This window comes from Enhydra lutris, unplaced genomic scaffold (genome assembly GCF_002288905.1).
Source record: "Enhydra lutris kenyoni isolate GAN:26980312 unplaced genomic scaffold, ASM228890v2 scaffoldscaffold18, whole genome shotgun sequence".
NCBI classification, from domain to species: domain Eukaryota; kingdom Metazoa; phylum Chordata; class Mammalia; order Carnivora; family Mustelidae; genus Enhydra; species Enhydra lutris.
Genome location: NW_019154102.1, coordinates 9,854,999 through 9,876,906, shown reverse-complemented (window position 1 = coordinate 9,876,906; position 21,908 = coordinate 9,854,999). Strand labels below are relative to the sequence as shown.

At 35.7% G+C, this 21,908-nt stretch overlaps 1 protein-coding gene across 3 annotated transcripts in view; it reads left to right on the top strand.

Annotated features, from left to right (window-relative positions):
• LOC111148119 (Fanconi anemia complementation group L) overlaps positions 1-21,908 on the top strand; it is a 99,414-nt gene that overhangs the window by 59,237 nt on the left and 18,269 nt on the right. For 2 of the 3 annotated variants that reach the window (XR_002640675.1, XM_022504536.1), the window contains exon 8: positions 19,916-20,066. Coding sequence is in view for 2 of the 3 variants with exons in the window: in XM_022504536.1 (XP_022360244.1) it covers positions 19,916-20,066 (151 nt within the window). In the remaining variant the exon portion in view is untranslated. Of the gene's footprint in view, positions 1-6,537; positions 6,547-19,913; positions 20,067-21,908 lie in introns of all 3 variants that reach the window. The other variant, XM_022504537.1, reaches the window with a different exon arrangement.

Here is a 21,908-nt window from a genome sequence, read left to right as displayed (position 1 = left end):
TACCAAACATTACAGCTTAGCCTAGCCTACCTTAAACATGCTCAGAACGCTTACATGAGCCAACAGTTGGGCAAGGTCCTCTAACACAAAGCCTATTTTATAATAATGTGTTGAATATCTCATGTAATTTATTGAATACTGTATTGAAAACAAAAAGCAGAATGGTTGTATGGGCACAGAATGGTTTGTAAGTGTATTGGTTGTTTACCCTTGTGATTGCATGGTTCACTGCCCAGCATTACAAGAATATCATAATGCATAATACTAGCCTGGAGAGATCAAAATTCAAAATTTGAAGTACTGATTTGAATGAATGCATATCATTTTTCACCCCAATGTAAAGTCAAAAATCATTAAGTCAGACCATTTTAAGTTGGGGATCATATGTATACCCATACAAATTGTTTGCTGAAAATAGTTGTGTGTATATATATATATATATATATATATAAAGGTGCAAAGATAATTCAGTGACGTAATGACAGTCTTTTCATTAAGTTGTGCTGAAACAGTTTGCAGAATACAAAAAAAGATGAACTTTAGCCCATATACAGAAATTAACTCCAAATGGATTATAAACTTAATATAAAACCTAAGACAATGAAACTTCTGGGGGGAAAAAAAATGAAAGTTTTGGGACTTTGGGATTTCTTAGTATAACACCCCAAGCAAGATCCATATAAGAACAAACTGATAAATTGTACTTAATCAAATAAAAAAAAAATTTTAAAGATTATATTTATTTATTTGACAGAGAGAGAGAGACAGGGAGAGAGGGAACCTAAGCAGAGGAGTGGGAGAGAGAGAAGCAGGCTCCCCGCTGAGCAGGGAGACTGAGTCAAGGCTAGATCCCTGGACCCTGGTATCAAGACCTGAGCCGAAGGCAGATGCTTAACAACTGAGCCACCCGGCGCCCCCAAAATTAAAAATTTCTATTCTTGAAAAACAGTTAAGAGAATGAAAAGACAAGCCGCAGACTAAGAAACAATATTTGCAAATTACATGCCTGATAATTGACTTGTATTTAGATTATGTAATGAGCATTCAGGCTCAATAATATAACAACCTAAAATGAGCAGACCTTTCTATAGACATAATATTTTGTGTACTTCAAACCCTTTTGTTACCATTAAAGCTTTAAATAACTTGATTTCATGAGAAAAAGCTTTTCAAGATTTTTTTTTTCCTTTTAGAGAATTGACTGTATGTTTCCCTTGTTGGCAAGTAGCTAGGAATCAGGTAATTCTCACTCCCCACTTCACTTCCTTTGCATTAACTTTTTACCTAGTCATATTTCAGTCAGCTTCAGTGTGGTGTTTCTTGACAAAACACCTCATCTCAGCTCAACCACTGCTCATTTTTTCCTTTGTCCCAGAGTTTTTCTAATGCCAGGACCAGGAGCATATGTATGCCTCTGGTATGTATGCAAATCTGGAAATGTGAGAATTAATAATCTTTTTAGGACAACTTGACCAGTTGGAAACAGAGGCCAGTGAATAAATGTTTTGAGATTCTCTCTTTTTAGGCCGTAATTCTCAGCTTTCTGTATAACTTCCCAGAGAGTCACCATTGACCACAGTGACTAGCTTGACAGCACACTCTTATTTTGGCTTTCTGTCCTCTGTTTCACTCTTTCCATTACCCACTACCTCTCAGGTTATTGGCAGCAATCTTAGGGACTGTCTGCACATAAGTTCTGTCTTACAGTGCTTTCTGGGGGAGACCCCAAGCTCAAATTATCATTGTGTATATTACTGGCTGGTATAGCTACAGAAAAAGATGATGTGGAACAAAGGTCCAAATATACCAGTCATACCTATGGCCCAGAAATTTACCTCCTTAAAAAAAATAAAAATAAAAATTGCGTTTTGCTTATTTGATCTTTTCTCTTTTTTTTAAAGATCGACCAAAACATATGTAGGACTTTCTGTACAATATAACTTGACAGAGCTTCTTAAAATCAATTTATAAGTCAAAGACTACACTAGTCTTCTCTCAGATGATTTCCTTGCCTCTAGAACATTGTGATCTTCACAGATGCTATAAAGCTTCCTTAACTTGTCACCACCATTTGAAAATTTTGTGTAACTTCTATACAGCAGTGGACCATAGGAACTAACTTCTTAGCTTGTACTTCTACATAGTTTCTTTGTAGACTGTAAAAAAGTATGTATATAGGTATTAACATGTTTTCCCCCCTCAGAAGGGATTTTTTTTTTTAATTTTAAGATTTTATTTTTTTTTTTTTAAAGATTTTATTTATTTACTTGAGAGCGAGACCATGAGAACAAGAGAGAGCGCATGAGACGGGACAGGGTCAGAGGGAGAAGCAGACGCCGTTTTGAGCAGGGAGCTGGATGTGGAACTCGATCCGGGGACTCCAGTATCATGACCTGAGCCAAAGGCAGTCGCTTAACCAACTGAGCCACCCAGGCGCGCAAGATTTTACTTATTTGAAAGAGAACATGAGTAGGGGGTGGGAGGATGAGGGAGGAGCAGAGGGAGAGGGAGAAGGAGACTCCCTGCTGAGCAGGGAGCCTGATGTGGGGCTCCATCCCAGGATTCTGGGATCATGAACTGAGCTGAAGGCAGATGCTTAATGGACTGAGCCACCCAGATGCCCCTGTTTTCTTTTTATAATTAAAAAAAAAAAAAAAAAAATCTGAACATTTCCCATGTAGATTCATAAGAAATCCTAGAAAAATAGCAAGATCAAAATATTAATGGCAGAATTTGAAGCTTTGTGATAGGCCACTATGTTTTTTATAAAAGAAAGATTTTATTAGCATTTTCTACACTGAATAGACTTCAATTTAATGCATTTAAAGATCTAGCATTCCCCATGGAATTAGCATTGTTCTGGTTTTGGTTTTGCTTTTTACTTTTTTTTTTATCAGTTAACATAAAGTGTATTACTAGTTGCAGAGGTAGAGTTCATGATCCATCAGTTTTACATAATACCCAGTGCTATTACATCACCCAGTTACCCATTCCCTTATCCCCACCCCTCCAGCAGCTCTGTTTGTTTCCTATGATTAAGAGTCCCATATGGTTTGTCTCCCTCTCTGATTTTTATCTTGTTTAATTTTTCCCTCCCTTCCCCTATGCTTCTGTTTTTTTTCTTAAATTCTACATATAAGTGAAGTCATATAACTGTCTTTCTCTGACTGACTTCATTTAGCATAATACCTTCTAGTTCAATCTGCTTCATCGCAGATGGCAAGATTTCATTCTTTTTAATGGCTGAGTAGTATTCTGGTATATAAATACCACCTTTTCTTTATCCATTCATCTGTTGATGGACATCTGGGTTCTTTCCATAGTTTGGCTATTGTGGACATTGCTGCTATAAACATTGGGGATGCAGGTGCCCTTTCCGATCTCTGCAATTGTATCTTTGGGGTAAATACCTAGTAGTGTAATTGCTAGGTCATAGGGTAGCTCTATTTTCAACTTTTTGAAGAACCTCCATACTGTTTTCCAGAGTGGCCGTACTAGCTTGCATTCCCACCAATAGTGTAAGAGAATTCCCATTTCTCCAGTACTAGCATGTTTTGGAAAGAGTTTAGACTTAAGCATACAGACAGTTCAGCAGTGGACAGTTAATACTGTGGAAACCAGATAAGTGATTTTTTTTTCTCTAAAGGTTCATTGTCTAGTCATGGAGCTAGTAAGAACAACTTTATCTACCTCCCTGTTCACTGAGTATGCATCTTTAAAAAAAGACACCATTTAAGGTATTTAGAGTAATGATAAAACCTACTTTTCTGATGGTTTATTTTATTCATTAAACATGAACTATAATAACCAACTTGACCTTTATGTGCTCAGATGTCAGGGTACTTGATTCATGTACATCCTCCACTGATAAAAGTGGGCAAGCATTGCCAGAATAGGCTGTGCTTTAGCATTGTAACACTAGTCAGAAAATAAAATAAACCTTTTAGTTTTTTTGTAAGGCATGTAGACCTTGGACCAGACAGACTTCTATTGGTTCATGATCTCAAGGTTTAAATTCCAAATCTATCACACTGACCAGACTGCTTGCTTAGAAGTCTTTTCAGTGGTGTTTTTTTCAGAAATTTTCAATGAATCAGTGCAGGTATCCCACTTAGAGATCTTTCCATTGAGAAGCCCATATACAGAATAGTCCAGGTATTCTGATTTCACTGCAGAGAATGTCAGTAAGTGTCTTAGGTCAATCTAAGATTAGATTGATCTCTTAATATCTTCATGCTTGCTCTTTTCAAATCATGTTGAGAAGTCTATTTTTTTTTTTTTCTTATTCTTCTCAAGATTAATAAATGCTTGTTACTCTTCTGACCTTTGCTTTTCACCCAGGAGGATTGGACTCCACACCCAAGAACATACCCCTATTAGCTTTGTGCTTCCTGTTCCCGTAATGTTACAGAGGTAGTTTTCCAGTTCCTGGTGTTTGGTCTGTACCTTTTTTTCTGTTACAGTTCTGCCCCATGTGGAAATACACAGACTTGAAAGGTAGTGTGTTTGATATGCCTCAACATGGTACCTTGCCGCATGTCTTTGGAGCAGGTAGAGTAGAATGTCCTTTTCCCACCTTGTTTTATATTTTCTAGATATTGCAGGAGTTCTCTTCCTTTCCTTTTTATTGATTTATTTTTTAAGATTTTATTTATTTATTTGAGAGAGAGAGAGCAGGAGCAGGGGGAAGTGGCAGAGGGAGATGGAGAAGCAGGCTCCCAGATGAGCAGGGAGCCCGGTGCTGGGCTCAGTTCCAGATCCCAGGGTCCAGGGATCATGACCTGAGTGGAGGGCAGATGCTTATCCAGCTGAGTCACCTACATGTCCTTTTCACTTTTATTTTTTAATGTTTTAAGGACAGGAGGTTGCTTAGCTTCCTGTCTTCTCCTTTCTCCTACTACAGGAAGGCTTAGGGGTTAGGTTTCTGCATCATTATTGGTTACTGGGATACATTTCTTCCCTGTAAGACAGATTATTGCTTTTGGGATCCTAAGCCTATTTTGTGTGTGTTGATGGGTTTTTTTGGTTGTTTTTGCTTTTGCTTTTGTTTTTTGCTGCTTATTTTTGTCTTCTTTAGTTTTTTTCCCCTGTCTTATGTCTTCCTTCCTCTATTTCTCATCATGGTATTATGTATATGTGCAAAAAGAAAAAAAGAAAAGAAAAAGCTGGCATTTTCTCTTTGATTAGTAAATTAATACCTACAGTGTTCTGGGTATGATTTTTGGCTCTTTGCCATGTTATAGCTATATAATTGCTTGCTGTTCTAGAAATTTGTGATTCCTAACCTATTCCAAAAACTCAAAAGTTTCGAAAGACTGATTTTTTTCCCCTTTATTTTATAAAATAATGGTAGGTGTGTAATGCATCATTGACTTCTGTCCTTGAATACATGGGGATAGAGAATAAAATATTGTCTAAATAGTTTGATTCTGGTATGATTAAAGAGGGAATGACTATGTTGAATCATATAAATTGTTCATATGTAATGGATAGATACTTATATATAATTTGAATGAGAAAATCTGTTTATACACATGAATTGGGACTAAATGGGAGTACATTATAGTAATTGGCGTCTTGAAAGATAGGTACTTTTAAGTGGACAGAACTATCGACTTTATGGATTTTCAGACAGTTATATTTAGAATTCTTGACTTTTAGAATTGGAAGTCACCTTAGAAGTTGTCTACTGCTTAGGCGCCTGGGTGGCTCAGTGGGTTAAAGCCTCTGCCTTCAGCTCAGGTCATGATCCCAGGGTTCTGGGATCGAGCCCCACATCGGGCTCTCTGCTCGGCAGGGAGCCTGCTTCCCCTCCTCTCTCTCTGCCTGCCTCTCTGCCTACTTGTGATCTCTGTCTGTCAAATAAATAAATAAAATTAAAAAAAAAAAGTTGTCTACTGCATACCCATATTTATTGATTTATTAAGTCTTTAAGAGGCTAAGAAGGTCTTGATCAAATACTTCATTACTATCAAGATGAGAGCTGTGACCTTGTGTACTGGATACTCTTATCTTTGTGTCAGAGATTCCCAACATAGACCTGACACATAGTTGAAGTATTAATTAGGCTAGTGTGCTTTTCATTGATCTGTGCACATCATGAAGTGAAAGGATTGCTCTCTGACCATTTATTTTTACATATGAAATAAAAATGATTATGATTACAAAAATTATGACTTTCTGATTGGAAAAGTAATACATATTATTATAGGTAATATGGAAAAATACAAAGAAGGAAATAAAAATTGTAAAAATGGGTAAAGCCACACTAACCAGGGACCATTGAAACTTATTGGACAAAGTCATTGGCGCCAAATCAGAACAAAACCACTCTGGATTATTCTGGAATGGATTAAGGGCATGTATCATGGTCCTATATGACCTAGAGAATGCTGACCTCTTCAGTGAGGTTCTAAAATCAAGCAGTGACTAATAATGTGAGAAGCAGTGACTAATAATGTGAGTGTTATAAGAGAAGCCAAGCTATGGAACTGAGCTACCTCAGCTTTGAAGGAAAAGCTGCTCTGGTGAGAGTAGACACCCCCCATCCAGTCTACTTCATTTTTCTCACCATCCTTTAATTCTTGAGGCTTTGCTCCTTTCTTCTCTCTCTCTTACCCTTAAGTCTTGCAATTAGATGAGTAGTGTCTAAACTTAGGAGGTTGAATATTTTTCATTTGATCACGTATATTTTTTTCTTTGGGGAGTTACCTTTTCATCCCTCCCCCCCCTTTTAAGTCCTATGTACTTTTTTTTGAAACTGATTTTTTAATAACCCTTTTATATTCAGAGTGTTGATACTTTGTCTGGTATGATACAGGTATCTTTCAGTTGCTCTTCTTGTTCACGGGCTGTGAACTTCTCCAGGTCAAGGACTGTATGACTTTTAATAATGGCTATCAATTTTTAAACATACACTATATGCTAAGCAGTTAAACATTTTGTATATATGATCTCACTCAAATCTTATATGGATTAACACTATTTCCGTATTGCAGAAGCTAAGTGAATTAATTTGCTACAAAAGATGTGGCTAGCTTTAAGAGGTAGACCTGGGAATCAGAGTCAGGATTTGACCAGTCTGTGATTTTTTTTTTTTTTTCCTTAAGATTTTATTTATTTGAGAGAGAGAATGAGCAGGGGGAGGGGCAGAGGAAGATGGAGATGCAGGCTCCCTGCTGAATAGGGACTCCCACTTGGGGCTGGATCCCAGGACCCTGGGATCATGACCTCAGCCGAAGGCAGTTGCTTAACCAACTGAGTCACCCAGGTACCTCTAAAGTCTTTTATCTTAGCTAACATGTATTGCATCTTATATTTCATTAGGTCAACCAGTATCTATGATAGAGCATAATACTTAGTAGACATTTCTGTACTTTCGCTGGATTGAATTGTATTAACACATAACTCATTGATGTATTTGCTTATTTGTTTTTGTATAATTCAGTGTGTTGTAAATAAGAACATGCATTCTTTCATCTTTTTTTGACTAATATTCATTTGGCTTGCACCATTACATTAGCGTCACATATACAACATAGTGATTCAATAAGTCTGTACTTCATGTGGTGCTCACCCCAGGTGCAGCACCATCTGTCACCATACAACAACATTTCATACCATTGACTATGTTCCCTATGCTGTACCCTTTATCACCATGACTTAGTTACTCCATAACCGGAATTCTGCATCTCCTACTCTTCCCTCGTTTGCCCACCTCCCCACTTCCCTGCCTTCTGGCATCCATCGGTTGTTCTCTGTATGGATCTGTTTCTGATTTTTGTTTATTTTTTGTTTTGTGTTTTAGAGTCTACATATAAGTAAAATCATACAATATTTGTCTTTCTCTACATTCTTCAGTTCTTGATCCAGATAGTTTGTCGAATGTGGTTAAAAGCTGATTGTTTATAAGTTGAAGGTAAAACTTTTTTCCATAGGTCTAATTTTATTGAACTTATTCATTTTTATAAATTTATTGTATATCCCCCCAAATCCCAAAATTAAAATTCTGTTTAAACATTAAAAAATGGTCAAATTAAATTAAGATGTAAATGTTAAGGATGCCTTTTTCCTCATAAACTGGACTGCTCGAATCTTTTTCTTTTATTGAAGTATAATTAACATACAATGTTTTATTAGTTTCAGGTGTACAAATTGATTCAACACTTCTGTACATTGTTCAGTGTTTACTATGAGTATAGTCACCATCTGTCATCATATATTACTACAGTACTATTGACTGTAATCCCTATGCTATACTGTTCATCTCCACAACTTATTTTATAATTGAAGTTTGGCTTAAATCTCTATCCGTTTAACCTCCCCCACCCCCACAACAACCAGTTTGTTTTTTTGTTTTTTTAGATTCCACATAAATTGACATCATAATTTACTTGTCTTTCTCTGTCTGGTTCATCTCACTTAATACCCTCCAGGTCAATCCATGTTGTTACAAATGTCAAGATTTCATCCCTTTTATGGCTGCATAGTATTCCGTTGTGTATGTGTGGACACTTACATTGCTTTCATATCATGGATTCTGTACATAACAGTGCAATCAACAGAGGGGTGCATACACCTTTTCGAATTAATGTTTTTTTATTCTTTGGGTAAGTACCCAGTAGTGGAATTACAGAGTCATATGATATTTCTATTTTTAATTTTTTGAGGAGCTGCCATACTGTTTTCCGCAGTAGCCACACCAGTTTGCATTCTGACCAGTAGTGACTTTTTCCGCCCCTGCATCCTCACCAACACTTGTTATTTCTTGTTTTTTGATTCTGGTCATTCTGACAGGTGTAGGCTGGTATCTCATTGTGGTTTTGATTTGCATTTCCCTGATGATTAGTGATGTTGAGCTTCTTTTGATGTGTTTTTTTGCCATCTGTTTGTCTTCTAGAGAAAACTGTCTATTCAGGTCCTCTGCCCTTTTTTTTTTTTTTTTTTTTTTTTGATGAGAAAGGGATGTAGGAGTGCAGAGGCAAGGGGAGAGAGAGAATCTTAAGCAGGCTCCACACCTAGCACAGAGCCTCAGGTGGGGCTTGATATCACAATCCTGAGATCATGACCTGAGCTGAAATCAAGAGTCAGATGCTTTACCAACTGAGCCACCCGGGTACACCCCTTGCCCATTTTTTATTTGAATTTTTGTTTGTTTGGTTTTTTTTTGGTCTTCAGTTGTGTAAGTTCTTTATGTATTTTGGATATTAACTTCTTAACGAATATATCATTTATCAGTTTCCTTTTCATTTTGTTGATGGTTTCTTTCAATGCAAAAGCTTTTTCTGGGGCGCTTGGGTGGCTCAGTGGGTTAAGCCGCTGCCTTCGGCTCAGGTCATGATCCCAGGTCCTGGGTTCGAGCCCCACATCGGGCTTTCTGCTCAGCAGGGAGCCTGCTTCCTCCTCTCTCTCTGCCTGCCTCTCTGCCTACTTGTGATTTCTCTCTGTCAAATAAATAAATAAAATCTTTAAAAAAAAAAAAAAAAAGCTTTTTCTTTGGTGTCGTCCCAGTAGTTTGTTTTTGTTTTTCTTGCCTGAGGTGATACATTCAGAAACATGTTACTAAGGCTGATATCAAAGAGATTACTACCTGTTGTTTCTTCCAGGATTTTTGTGGTTTCAGGTCTCATTTGGGTCTTTAATCCAATATGAATTTATTTTTGAGTATGGTGTAAGAAAGTGGTCCAGTTTCATTGTTTTGCATGGAGCTGTCCAGTCTCCCCAGCATAATTTATTGAAAATACTGTCTTTTCCCCATTATTTATTCCTGCCTTCTTCATCATAGATTAATTGACCTCATAAGCGTGGGTTTATTTCTCTTTAGTCTTTCCATTGATCTATGTGTCTATTTTTGTGCCAGGTCTTTCATCTTCTTCTTCTTTTTTTTCTTTTTTTTTTAAGATTTTATTTATTTGACAGAGATCACAAGTAGGCAGAGAGGCAGGCAGAGAAAGAGGGGGAGGCAGGCTCTCTGCTGAGCGGAGAGCCCAGTGTGGGGCTCGATCCCAGGACACTGGATCATGACCTGAGCTGAAGGGAGAGGCTTTAACCCACTGAGACACCCAGGCACCCTGGTCTTTGACCTTCTTAAGTTTTTTCCTAAGTATTTAATTTTGGGGGGTGTAATTGTAAATGTTATTGTTTTCTTAATTTCTGCTTCTGCTACTCAGTATATAGAAATGCAAGAGATTTCTGTAATACTAATTTTGTATCCTGCAACTTTCCTGAATTCATTGATCAGTTCTAATAGTTTTTTGGTGGAGCCTTTAAGGTGTTCTATATGTAGTTTTATGTCATCTGCAAAGAGTGACAGTTTACTGCATCCTTACTATTTTGGATGATGTTTATTTCTTTTTCCTGTCTCGTTCCTATAGTTAGGACTTCCAGTACTATGTTGAATAAAAGTGGTGGGAATGGACATCCTTACCTTGTTTCTGATCTTAGGTGAAGAGCTCTGTTTTTCACCATTGAGTATGGTGCTATTTGTCAGTTTGTCATATATGGCCTTCAATATGTTGAGATATATTTCCTTTCAAACCACTTCATTGAGAGATTTTATCATAAAAGTATGTTGTATTTTGTCAAATGCTTTTTTGCATCTTATTGTGGTATTCATACCGTTTTTATCTTTTCTGTTACTAATGTGAAATATCACATTGATTGGTGAGTATTGAACCAATCCTTCTTGATTGTGCTGAATGATTTTTTTTTAATGCGTCGAATTTTTTTAAAGTATTTTTATATCTTTGTTCATCAGAGATACTGGCCTGTGGTTTCTTCTTTTTGTAGTGTCTTTGTCTGGTTTTAGTATCAGGGTAATGCTGGCCTTGTAGAATGAATTCGGAAGTTTTCCCTCTTTTTCTGTTTTTTTTTTGTTTGTTTGTTTGTTTGTTTATATAGTTTGGGAAGAATGTGTATTGAGTCTTCTTTAAATGTTTGGTAGTATTTACATGTCTTGAATTTTGTTTGTTGTTGTTTTTTTGTTGTTGCTGATTCAATTTTATTAGTAGTAATTGGTCAATTCAAATTTTCTCTTCATGATTCAGTTTTGGAAGATTGTGTTTCTAGGATTTATCCATTTCTCCTAGGTTGTCTAATTTGTTGGCATATAATTTTTCATAATCTCTTATAATCCTCTGTATTTTTGTAGGGTCAGGTATTTCTCATTTTAATTGCATGAGTCCTATCTTTCTTGATGAATCTGGCTAAGACTTTATCAATTTTGTTTGTTTTCAAGGAGTTTGTTCCTGGTTTTAGTGATCTTTTCTATTTTTCAAATCTCAATTTCGTTCCTTTCTGCTCTGATATTTATCATTCCTCTTCCTCTGACTTTGGGCATTGTTTTTATGTGTCTAGCCATTCTAGGTGTAAAGTTAAGTTGTTTGAGATTTGCTTTTTTTTATTTTTTTTTTTTTTTACGTAAGCCTGTATTGCTATAAGCGTCCCTTTTAGAACAGCTTTTGTTGCATTCCAGAGATTTTGAACCAGTGTGTTGTCATTTTTCTCTATTTTTAAAAATTTTCTGTGATTTTTACTTGACTGATTCATTGTTGAGTAGCATGTTATTTGGCCTCTATGTATAATGTACTTTCCAGACTTTTGTCACAATTGATTTCTACTTTCCTACTGTAGTGGTTAGGAAAGATGCTTGATAAATTTCTTGAGATTTGTTTTGTAGCCTAATATGTGATCTCTTCTGGAGGATGTTCTGTGTGCACTTGAAAAGATTTTGAAGAAGACTCTATATTTTTTACCTAAACCTAATGGGAGGAGGCTAAGCAGTTAGTTATAATTTAAAGCCAAGGTAGGGAGAATTGATATCTTCTTACTAAAAGGCTCCAGGCAAGGGGGGAAAGGATGGAAATGTCCCATGGGATGGGCTTTGTGTGAGACAGTTTTAGGTACTTTCTTGCATTTACTCTTCCAGCCTTAGGATGGTGGCACATCACGCCCATGTTACAATTAGGGAAAGTGAGGTCCTTGAGAAGTTAAACTTTGAGTGTTGGAGCTGAGATTTGAACCAAGTCTGCTGACCCTTGTATCAATACTCTTTCCCTTAGCCACCACCCTTTACCATGTGCAGTCACTTCTACCAATATCTGTATTGAATTTGCAGAGGGTCTGCCTTTGTGTTCCCAGTCCAGGTTATAATGTGGGGTGGGGGGGATGGGGGTCATGAAATCAATGCCAGGAAAGTGCAGTCTAAGGCCACCCAGCAGCTCCCATGGATTGCTGAGAGCCAATAGCCACCATGAACAGCTCTGTAGAAAGAGGTGAGGTCCTTGCTGGCATTCTTTTCCTCACCACAGAATGGTTGGAAGTGTCTGTGTCTCTTACCCGTTTTTTCCTTTCTTTCCCAATGCCCTCTCAAGTTTGGTTCTTTCTTTCCTCAGTTATCCACTTCCTCCCCACCCTCACCAATCTCTTTCTTCAGAATAATTTGTATGAGCACCTGTATACATTGCTTTTCATTTCCTTTCAACATTGCCTCTACTTCCATTTTTGCCCTCTGCACCCCACCATTCTTGATTTCGTCAGAATAGGCAACATAAGCAATTACCTGCCACAAATATATTTGGAACCTCCCCTCAATGACCAAGTCTTTCCTCATCCTACAGTGAAGTCTAGTGATAATAAAGTTGAGAGAGAGACATTTGGACATCGGCATACTAATTTTCTAAAGATTACACCCCAGGCATTATTTAGGTCAGTTTTTATTTTAAGGACTGGGTGTTATGCTTTCTGTACTTTTTTTTTGGTCACCCGCATTATTTATCTTGGAGTTGCCACATGCTTAACCAGCATCTTGGGAGGATAGCATCTCTTCAGCTCCTGCTGAGTGTCAGCAGGTAGGGAGGTAATATACTTTATAATCAGGTAGAATTGGGTATGAAGAAGCTAGGTCCATCATTGACTGGCTCTGAGAGTTAGAGCAAACTACTTAAAAAAAAAGAACGAGTGTTTTGCTGTTTCTGAATGCAAAATTATGTATATGAGGTGTTCAAGTCCTCTGCTTGTATTACTGTCAGTTTCTCCTTTCTTGGCTGTTAATGATTGCTTTGTGTTTTCAGGTGCTCCTTTGTTGGGTACATAAATATGTACAGTTGGATTCTTATCTTTGTCATTATGTAGTGTTCATCTTTGTCTCGCGCTACATTAATTGTTTAAATCTTTTAGAAATATGATCCTGTAACTTTTGGACTACAACAAGGATGGCTATTCATTGTTCTACTAGTCATTCTTAACTTTTTCTGCACATTAGAATCCTTTGGGGAGCTTTTAGAAGTACCAAGGCCAAGGCCACATTGAACCAAGGTTAATTAAAAAGGAATGGCTAACAATGGAATCTAGATATTAGTGTTGAAGTTCCTTAGGTGATTGCAATATAATTTTTATTGTAGAGAAAGTTACAGGTATTGATACTATTTGTTGTTACCTGAATCTGTTGAAGGAAATGCTAGATTTTACTTCAAGAATATAAAGATGTATTTTTTTAACCTAAACTTCTGATTTTTCTGGTTAAGAATATCTGTTACAGACTTTTCAAAAATTATAACTTGCCTTATGCTGTGAGCTTTTTTCTAGGAAGAAATATTTCTGTTTTGTTCTGGGAGAGGTTGTTAAATATTTTAAATGTATAGATCTAAAGAATTAAAAGTCAGTTACTGAATATTTGAAAAAAATGAAAGATTAGTCTATAACCCAACTCAACTAATTGAATTCAATTTCTGTTACAGTAAATAACTCACACTTAAGTTCTATAATTTGCCTTCCCCCAGTATTTTATTAAAACTTTTCAAAGGTACAGGAACATTGAAAAAGTTTATCATGAATTCTCATGTACCCACCACCTAGATTTTAGAGTTTACATTTATGGTTCTTATTTCATCAACTATCTTTCCATTTGTGCATTTCTCCATCCCTAAGTTGATTTGAGTTTTGGTGCCTTTCAAAGTAATTTGCAGATGTCCAAAGATCTTTCCCCCAAATACTTCAGCGTATCTACCTTTACTAAAGTTTAGTTCTTTGTAAAATTTGGGAACCATGAAACACATAAATTCCAGCATGTGTAACATAAATATCTGTAAATGAATATACTCACGGAGTCCATTTTCAGGATACAGAGCGTTACCATTATCTCAGTTCTTTTATCTCCTCCTAGTAAATCCCTGTTGTTTTTATTTTTTATTTTAACTGTGCCTTATTTTTACCTGTTTCAGACTTATATAATCTTTTGGAGATAGCTTCATTTCACCCAGTATATATATATTTTTTTATTAACATATACTATTTGCCCCAGGGGTACAGGTCTGTGAATCATCAGTCTTATACAATTCACAGGACTCACCATAGCACATACCCTCCCCGATGTCCATAACCCAGCCACCCTGTCCTTACTCCCCAGCCCCTACAACCCTCAGTTTGTTTCATGAGGTTGAGAGTCTCTTATGGTTTGTCTCCCTCCTGATTCCATCTTGTTTCATTTTTTTCTTCCCTTCCCCCCATGACTCCCTGCCCTACCTCTCTAATTCCTCATATCAGAGAGATCATGTGATAAATGTCTTTCTCTGGTTGACTTATTTCGCTCAGCATAATACCCTCTAGTTCCATCCATGTCATTGCAAATGGCAAGATTTTGTGTTTTTTTGATGGCTGCATAGTATTTCATTGCATATATATATATATATATATATATATCACATCTTCTTTATCCATTCATCTGTTGATCGACATCTAGGTTCTTTCCATAGTTTGGCTATTGTGGACATTGCTGCTGTAAACATTCATCACCCAGCATATTTTTGAAATTCTCCATGTTGTGACATGTATCAGTGGTTTGTTCTTTTTATTCCTGAGTGGTAGTCCATTACATGAATATACTTGAATTTGTTTATTCTAGCTTTTATTAAATGACATTTGGACTTATACTAATTTTTGGCTCTTTGAATAAAACTGCTATGAACATTCTTATATAAGTCTTTCTATGGACATATCTTTTCACCTCTATTGGAGTAGAATTGCTAGGTCATAAGATAGGAGTATATTTAGTTTTTAAAGAAGGTGTCAGATCTTTTCAAAAGTGGTTGTGCCATTTTACATGCTTACCAGCAGCATATGAGAGTTAAGATTGTTTTACAACTTTGCCTACATTTTATATTTTATTTTAGTATTACTTTTAAATATCAGTATTTTTTCCTGAATTTTGCTTTATTTGATTAATTTTTAAATTCATTTTGCACATTGTAAATTTGCTCCGCTACATTCCCCCCACCCCACCAATCTTAAAAAAGTAGCTTTGGTGAGATGTGAAACTCCTTATATTAAAAAAATGGGAACTTGGCAATTTTTATTTTTGAAAAAATTTTTTAGAAAACTTTTCTTCTTGTAAAATATTTAGCTTTGATATTAATTTTGGCCATATAGTGTACGTTCCTTTTGCATTTATGATTATATATGTAGAATTTTGCATTGTTTGAAACTACATTTAGAAATGGGCTTTTGTTTTCCAGTTTCAGTAGAAAAGTTAGTTCAAAATAAGAGTTTGTGAATGATTTAATGGCTAAAATGAGCAGTTGGAAAAAAAACTGTTTTTCAGGTAGCTTACCGATATATTAGTTTTAATGTCTACCTCCTAAGTTCATTGAAATTCCCAAGAGAAATGTTTCTGTGTCTCAGTATTCACCTTTTTTGGACTCTGTCTAAAACATAAAAATAGTAATGTATCCACTTCATATGACTGTGTAGTAAAATCTGATGATGACTTTTAAGATTTAAAATTTACTTTTTCTGTTGATTACTAACTACTTCTAATTCCGGGGTTGTTGTTGTGTTTTTTTTTTTTTTTTCCCCACTGTCATTTTATTTATTGAATATCTTTTATTTTTTGTTCAAAATGTAGAGTTAGTTTTAAGTGGAGCTATGTTTAGGATTTCATTTACAGTCAGGCACACCAGAAATGGACATTGTGTTTTGGCGTACTTACTTTCAAATGAAAGATGCCACTGTGAAAACATTTTGTGACTTTTTGGTGTTTTTGGTTAGCTTTTCCATGGCTTAACAATGAAATAGGTAATTGTAGATTTCTATACAGATATATCTATAAGTGGAGAGAAAGAGACATTATTGTGCTGATTTTGAAAAAGAATAGTCTCTTCAACAAATGGTATTGGGAAGTAGGATATCCACAACAAAAAAAGAAATTGAACCCTTACCTTGCATTGTACACAAAATCAAAATGAATTAATGACTTAAATATTAAGACCTGAAACTAAAAACTACTCAAATACAAAACAAGGGGGAATACTTCCTGATCTTAGGCTCACTAATGATCTCTTGACTGACACCAGAAGCACAGGCAACAAAGCAAAAATAGACACAGTCATCAGCTTGTACATGTTAAATATGTACAGTTCTTGTGTTTCGTTCACATCTCCATAAAGCTATTAATAAATCAACATGCTGTCCAGCAATTGTATTTTTGTGTATGTATCTGAAGATTTCTCTGGGAAAAGAATGACATTAGTGTAGAGCAATAGGAATGTGATACTTCTGTTAGCCATGTGGAGATCATCTATATAGTGATAGCAGGGCAGTTCTGGAGTTCTCTATCTGGCCTAAAGAAATTTGGGAATCATAGAAATTTGAGATTGTAGTTAGAGAAGATCCTTACTGAAGCTTGGAAAGTATTTGTTTACTCTGTGTAAACATAACTATGGATGCATATTAAACAATGTTAATTGCAAGCCATGATAAAGAACTGTGGTTTTAATCAGTAACATAAAACAGTTTGCAAGCTACCTGTAACTAATAGTAGCCTTAAGAAATAAAATGATGAAGCTCATAAATAATTACTTTTATGTCAGGTAGTTGACTTCAGTTTACTTAAATCTTGGAATTTGTGTTGCTGTCATTAAGTGGTGGTATTACAAAGAAAAAATACCACTTTGAGAAGAACTGCATTTACATTGTTGTAAGCCAGGAAGTTATAGTTTCAGGTTTGCAGAATACAAATATCAACCTAATTGCAATATAAATAATGGGCTTCAGGGGAATATGACTAGAGGGGAAAACATCCAGTTAGAAGGTGTTTCGAATGGTTTTCGGAGGCAGACTGATAAGTTCAGTTTACATTTTAGATAGGGTATGCTGCGGTAAGTCAGTGATGGCATGTCTGGATGTGGAAACAAGAGCGAGGGGGTTATTTTAATAGTAAATAGTAATACTAGGGTAAATAGAGTTACCAAGAAATATGTTAAAAATGAAATTTAAAAAAGGTCTTTAGTTATTGAATATATTAGCTGTAAAAAGAAATCACAGCTGATTTCTTGTTTGGTTATCTAAAGAACAGTGGCATGTTTAATAACAAAACAAAATTTGGGAGTTTGGTTTCTGATTTCTGTTTGGCATCTAAATTTGTAGGTAAGTATGGCATAACAAAAGAGAACAAGTATTCTACCTTCAAGATTTTATTCCTACACTTAACCTACCTCACACCCCCACTACCCACCGGCCCCCGTTTATTGAAGGTTGCAGAGTTGAATTAGCTTTGTGAAACTGAGCCATGACTTCATCTAGGTGTTCCTTAAGCATGTATAAGTACAAAGTATACCTTTAAGGAAGTACTTCCTTTTCACGTTACTCAGGGTATACTGTATTCTTGCATTGTTGACTTGTATCAGTTATTTGGGATAAATACATTTGTAATATTTTCAGTGACTTTTTAAAAATATGTTTTGCTTCTTTGAAACAGTAAGATCCTTAATTGTTCTTTTTAAACTTTTAGTTTTGTTTTTAGTAGAACATATTTAATAAATAGTGGTGACCATTAAAATACTACTTTATAAGAAACTGTTGTCTTTGAAAGTGATGATGAATTGGTTTTTAAAATCAGGAATGGTAGAGGCACCTGGTGGCTCAGTTGCTTAAGCATCTGCCTTTAGTTCAGATGATGATCCTGGGGTCTTAGGATCAAGCCTCCTTCTCCCTCTCACTTTACCCCTCCCCCTAATCTTGCTCTCTCTCTCTCTTCCTCTCAAATACATAAACAAAATCCTTTTTCTTTTTTTTTTTTTTTTTAAGATTTTATTTATTTATCTGACAGACAGAGATCACAAGTAGTCAGAGAGGCAGGCAGAGAGAGAGGAGGAAGCAAGCTCCCTGCTGAGCAGAGAGCCCAACTCAGGGCTCGATCCCAGGACCCTGAGATCATGACCTGAGCTGAAGCAGAGGCTTTAACCCACTGAGCCACCCAGGTGCCCCCATAAAAAAAATCCTTAAAAAAAAAAAAAAGGCTTTAGTTCTTATTATTACTGAAAATGTATTTGTTAATTCCCATGAAAGATTAATGTCTGAAATACAGAATTCAGATGTTGGCTAGAAACTTAACATTAGAAGAAATCTTATTTGTAATTTGTTTGAATTCTCAGAAATATGTAAAACCCAGTCAGTGTTTTATTACATACTCGAAACTTGGAAAGAGTAAATCTTAAAAGTTCTCATCACAAGGGCAGAAATTTTTTTTTTGGAACTTCAGTGACAGATAACTAGGTTTACTGTGATTGTATACAAATAATAAATTGGGGTGTATACCTGAGACTAATATAACGTATGTCGATTTTACCTCAAAAAAAAAAAAAAGTGGAACCTCATGGAATCTACAGATGTCTTCTTAGTAATGAATGGTCTCTTTTAAAATCCTATGCTTCTGGATTTATATCCATATTTGTCAGTACTAGATATTCCACAAGGTGCCTATGTGTGTGAAAAAACATTTTCAGGGTTAATACAAGTAAAATTTCATTACAGACATTAACAGATAAACATTTGCAATTGATTTTGATAAAGGGAACACTAACGTCTAGCCCCAATTAAACATTGTTCCCCATCCACATTATTCTCATTAATAGATCTATATTACAAAAAATGTACTCCATTATTATTTGAATTTAATCAATAAAAACCTTGTGGGAAAATATATGTAGAACCTTTTTATACTCTTTGCCTAAATAAGTCTGTAAAGTTAATAATGTTTAAAAGTAATTTAACTGACGGATGTCTGGGTGGTTCAGATGGTTGGGTGTCTGCCTTCGGCTCAGGTCGTGATCCCAGGGTCCTGAGAACAGGTCCGGCATCTGGCTCCTAGCTCAGCAGGCGTCTGCTTCTCCCTCTGCCTGCCACTGCCACTGCTTGTGCACACTCTCTCTCCCCATTCTGACAAATAAATAAAATCTTTAAAAAAACAGTAATTTGGGGGGCACCTGGGTGGCTCAGTGGGTTAAAGCCTTTGCCTTTGGCTCAGGTCATGATCCCAGGGTCCTGGGATCGAGCCCCACATCGAGCTCTCTGCTTGGTGGGGAGCCTGCTTCCCCCTCTCTCTGCCTGCCTCTCTGCCTTGTGATTTCAGTCTCTCTCTGTCTCTCTCTCTCTCTCTCTCTGTCAAATAAATAAATAAAATCTTTTAAAAAATAGTAATTTAATTGAATTACAAATAGCACTACATTTAACCTGATAACTGCATATTAGATAACTTGATAACTTTCATACTAAAATTGTTTAGAGACTATGCTCAATACATATATAATATAGCCATTAATAAAGTACATACATGTCATCTGTACTAATAATTACTGTTCTATAAATATAGTACAGAATGCATCATGGTAAAAATAAATACGGTCTTTAAAAAACAATTTCTGGTAAGATGCACAGTCCCAATGACAAACAGAAAATTCTGTCAATGCTAATGGAGGTGAAGAGAGGTGAAGCAGAGAGACTTGACTCTTGTTTACTTGAGTAGTTTCAGCTAAAATGAAACAGAGCTTAAAATTTCTAAATTGAATTGTATTTTAAGTGAAAGATTATCTGCTGTTGATAAGAGCATCATGCAACTTATGCAGCTTTTATTTGTCTTTCACAGAGCTCCTTAATAAGCATTTACGGTCAGTTTTTGGCAGCCTTAGAATCACTGAAGGCATTCTGGGATGTTATGGATGAAATCGATGAGAAGACTTGGGTGCTTGAGCCAGAAAAACCTACCCGGAGTGCGACAGCACGCAGAATTGCACTAGGTACAGAAAAAGGATTAAGGAGACTTTGTGTGTGTGCGTTTGTACTTTGTATTAATTGGGAAAATGGACCCAAACAGGACATTGGACTCTTAGGTGAGACTTTTTTTTTTTTTTTTTTTTTGCATGAAGTCAACTATTAAAACTTATTGGGATGAACTATGATTTATTACTATGTGTTTGAATAACTATTTCAGGAGAAAAGGGCAAACACTGAGGTGTTTCATTATAAAAGGTGATGATCAATGGAAGTATCATTCAGAGATACTGTTTAATTAGCTTTTAATTAGCACAGAAGTAGTGAAACAGATTTTTCAAAACTTACATGACTTAGGGAAAAAATTACAATAATGAAGTCTTCATCCATGAGACTAGACAAGATTAATATGAACAGATCTGGGAATATTTTCTGACAAAATTTAGAGGATAAAAGAAGCTGAAGTGGGCCATGCATGCCATTAAAGAATAATCAGAAAGCACAAAATAATAATTAAACATTTTAGGTATTTTCTTTACTATAAATAACATGATATTAATGAATAAGATGTGATATAACAGTGAATATCCTTGTAACATTACCATATTCTCTTTATTATAAAATTATTGCTTTATGTATTTTCATTATGAAAAAGCAGTGTCAGTTTTAGAGTTCAACCTTTCAATATTTTAGATGTTTTAAACTATATTTGAGTTCGCAGTAAATAGTGTAGATGATTATAAGATACCTATTTATATCTTTCCTTCTTGTTTTCCTTGAAAGCCCAAATAAATATATTGTTAAAAGGCATATATTTCGAAGGATATTATGAAATTCTGTTGTGAATCATATCCACATTAACAATTTTTGTAGTTTCTCCCCAGGCATAATAGATTATCTGGGAGAAAAGAAGTAACATGTAATTATGAGAAAAGGAAGGTATCATTGTGCAAGCAGTTCTGCAAGTAGTATTGTTAGTCCGTCTAAAAAGTCTAACGGTATTTAATTTGGAATAATTAACAAATTATGGTGTATTTGTGAACAAATAGATATTAAGAATGAAAGCATTTTCTTCAAAGGAGTGGAGTAATTAATTTTCTTCATAGTTCCATTTAAATAATTATTTTGATCAGGTAATGATTAAATATACCTTTTATTATATTTTTCATTGTTCAGCATAGACAACCTGGTTTTTTATTCACTCTCTCTATATTTACCTTTAGCTCTCTCTCTTTTTTTTTTTTTTTTTTTTGCCTCAGGCATTGATTTGTCTTTTTAAGACCCAAGTTTTCAGCAAAGTAATTGAAATATATTAAATAATCTACCCACTCTTAAGTGAAAGCATTTTCTGGAGCCATTAGTACATGACATTGCTAAAGGCTAATACGGAATTTGTGCTCATGGTAACAAATGTATAAACAAGTGAGATTGTAAGTTAACTTATAATTTTTGTTTTTCTCGGGAATGATTTGTAGTCATTTTTTGTTTTACTTGATTATTTCCTTTTGTCAGATCTATTGTAATTGTGTTCATATTGTTGCCAACCTTAGCCAAAAGCTAATGTTACACTGTATAAACTTTATCAAGCCATATCTACTGTAAAAAATCCAAATAGAGGAGGGAGGAGTCAAGATGGCGGAGAAGTAGCAGGCTGAGACTACTTCAGGTAGCGGGAGATCAGCTAGATAGCTTATCTAAAGATTGCAAACACCTACAAATCCAACGGGAGATCGAAGAGAAGAAGAACAGCAACTCTAGAAACAGAAAATCAACCACTTTCTGAAAGGTAGGACGGGCGGAGAAGTGAATCCAAAGCGACGGGAAGATAGACCGCGGGGGAGGGGCCGGCTCCCGGCAAGCGGCGGAGC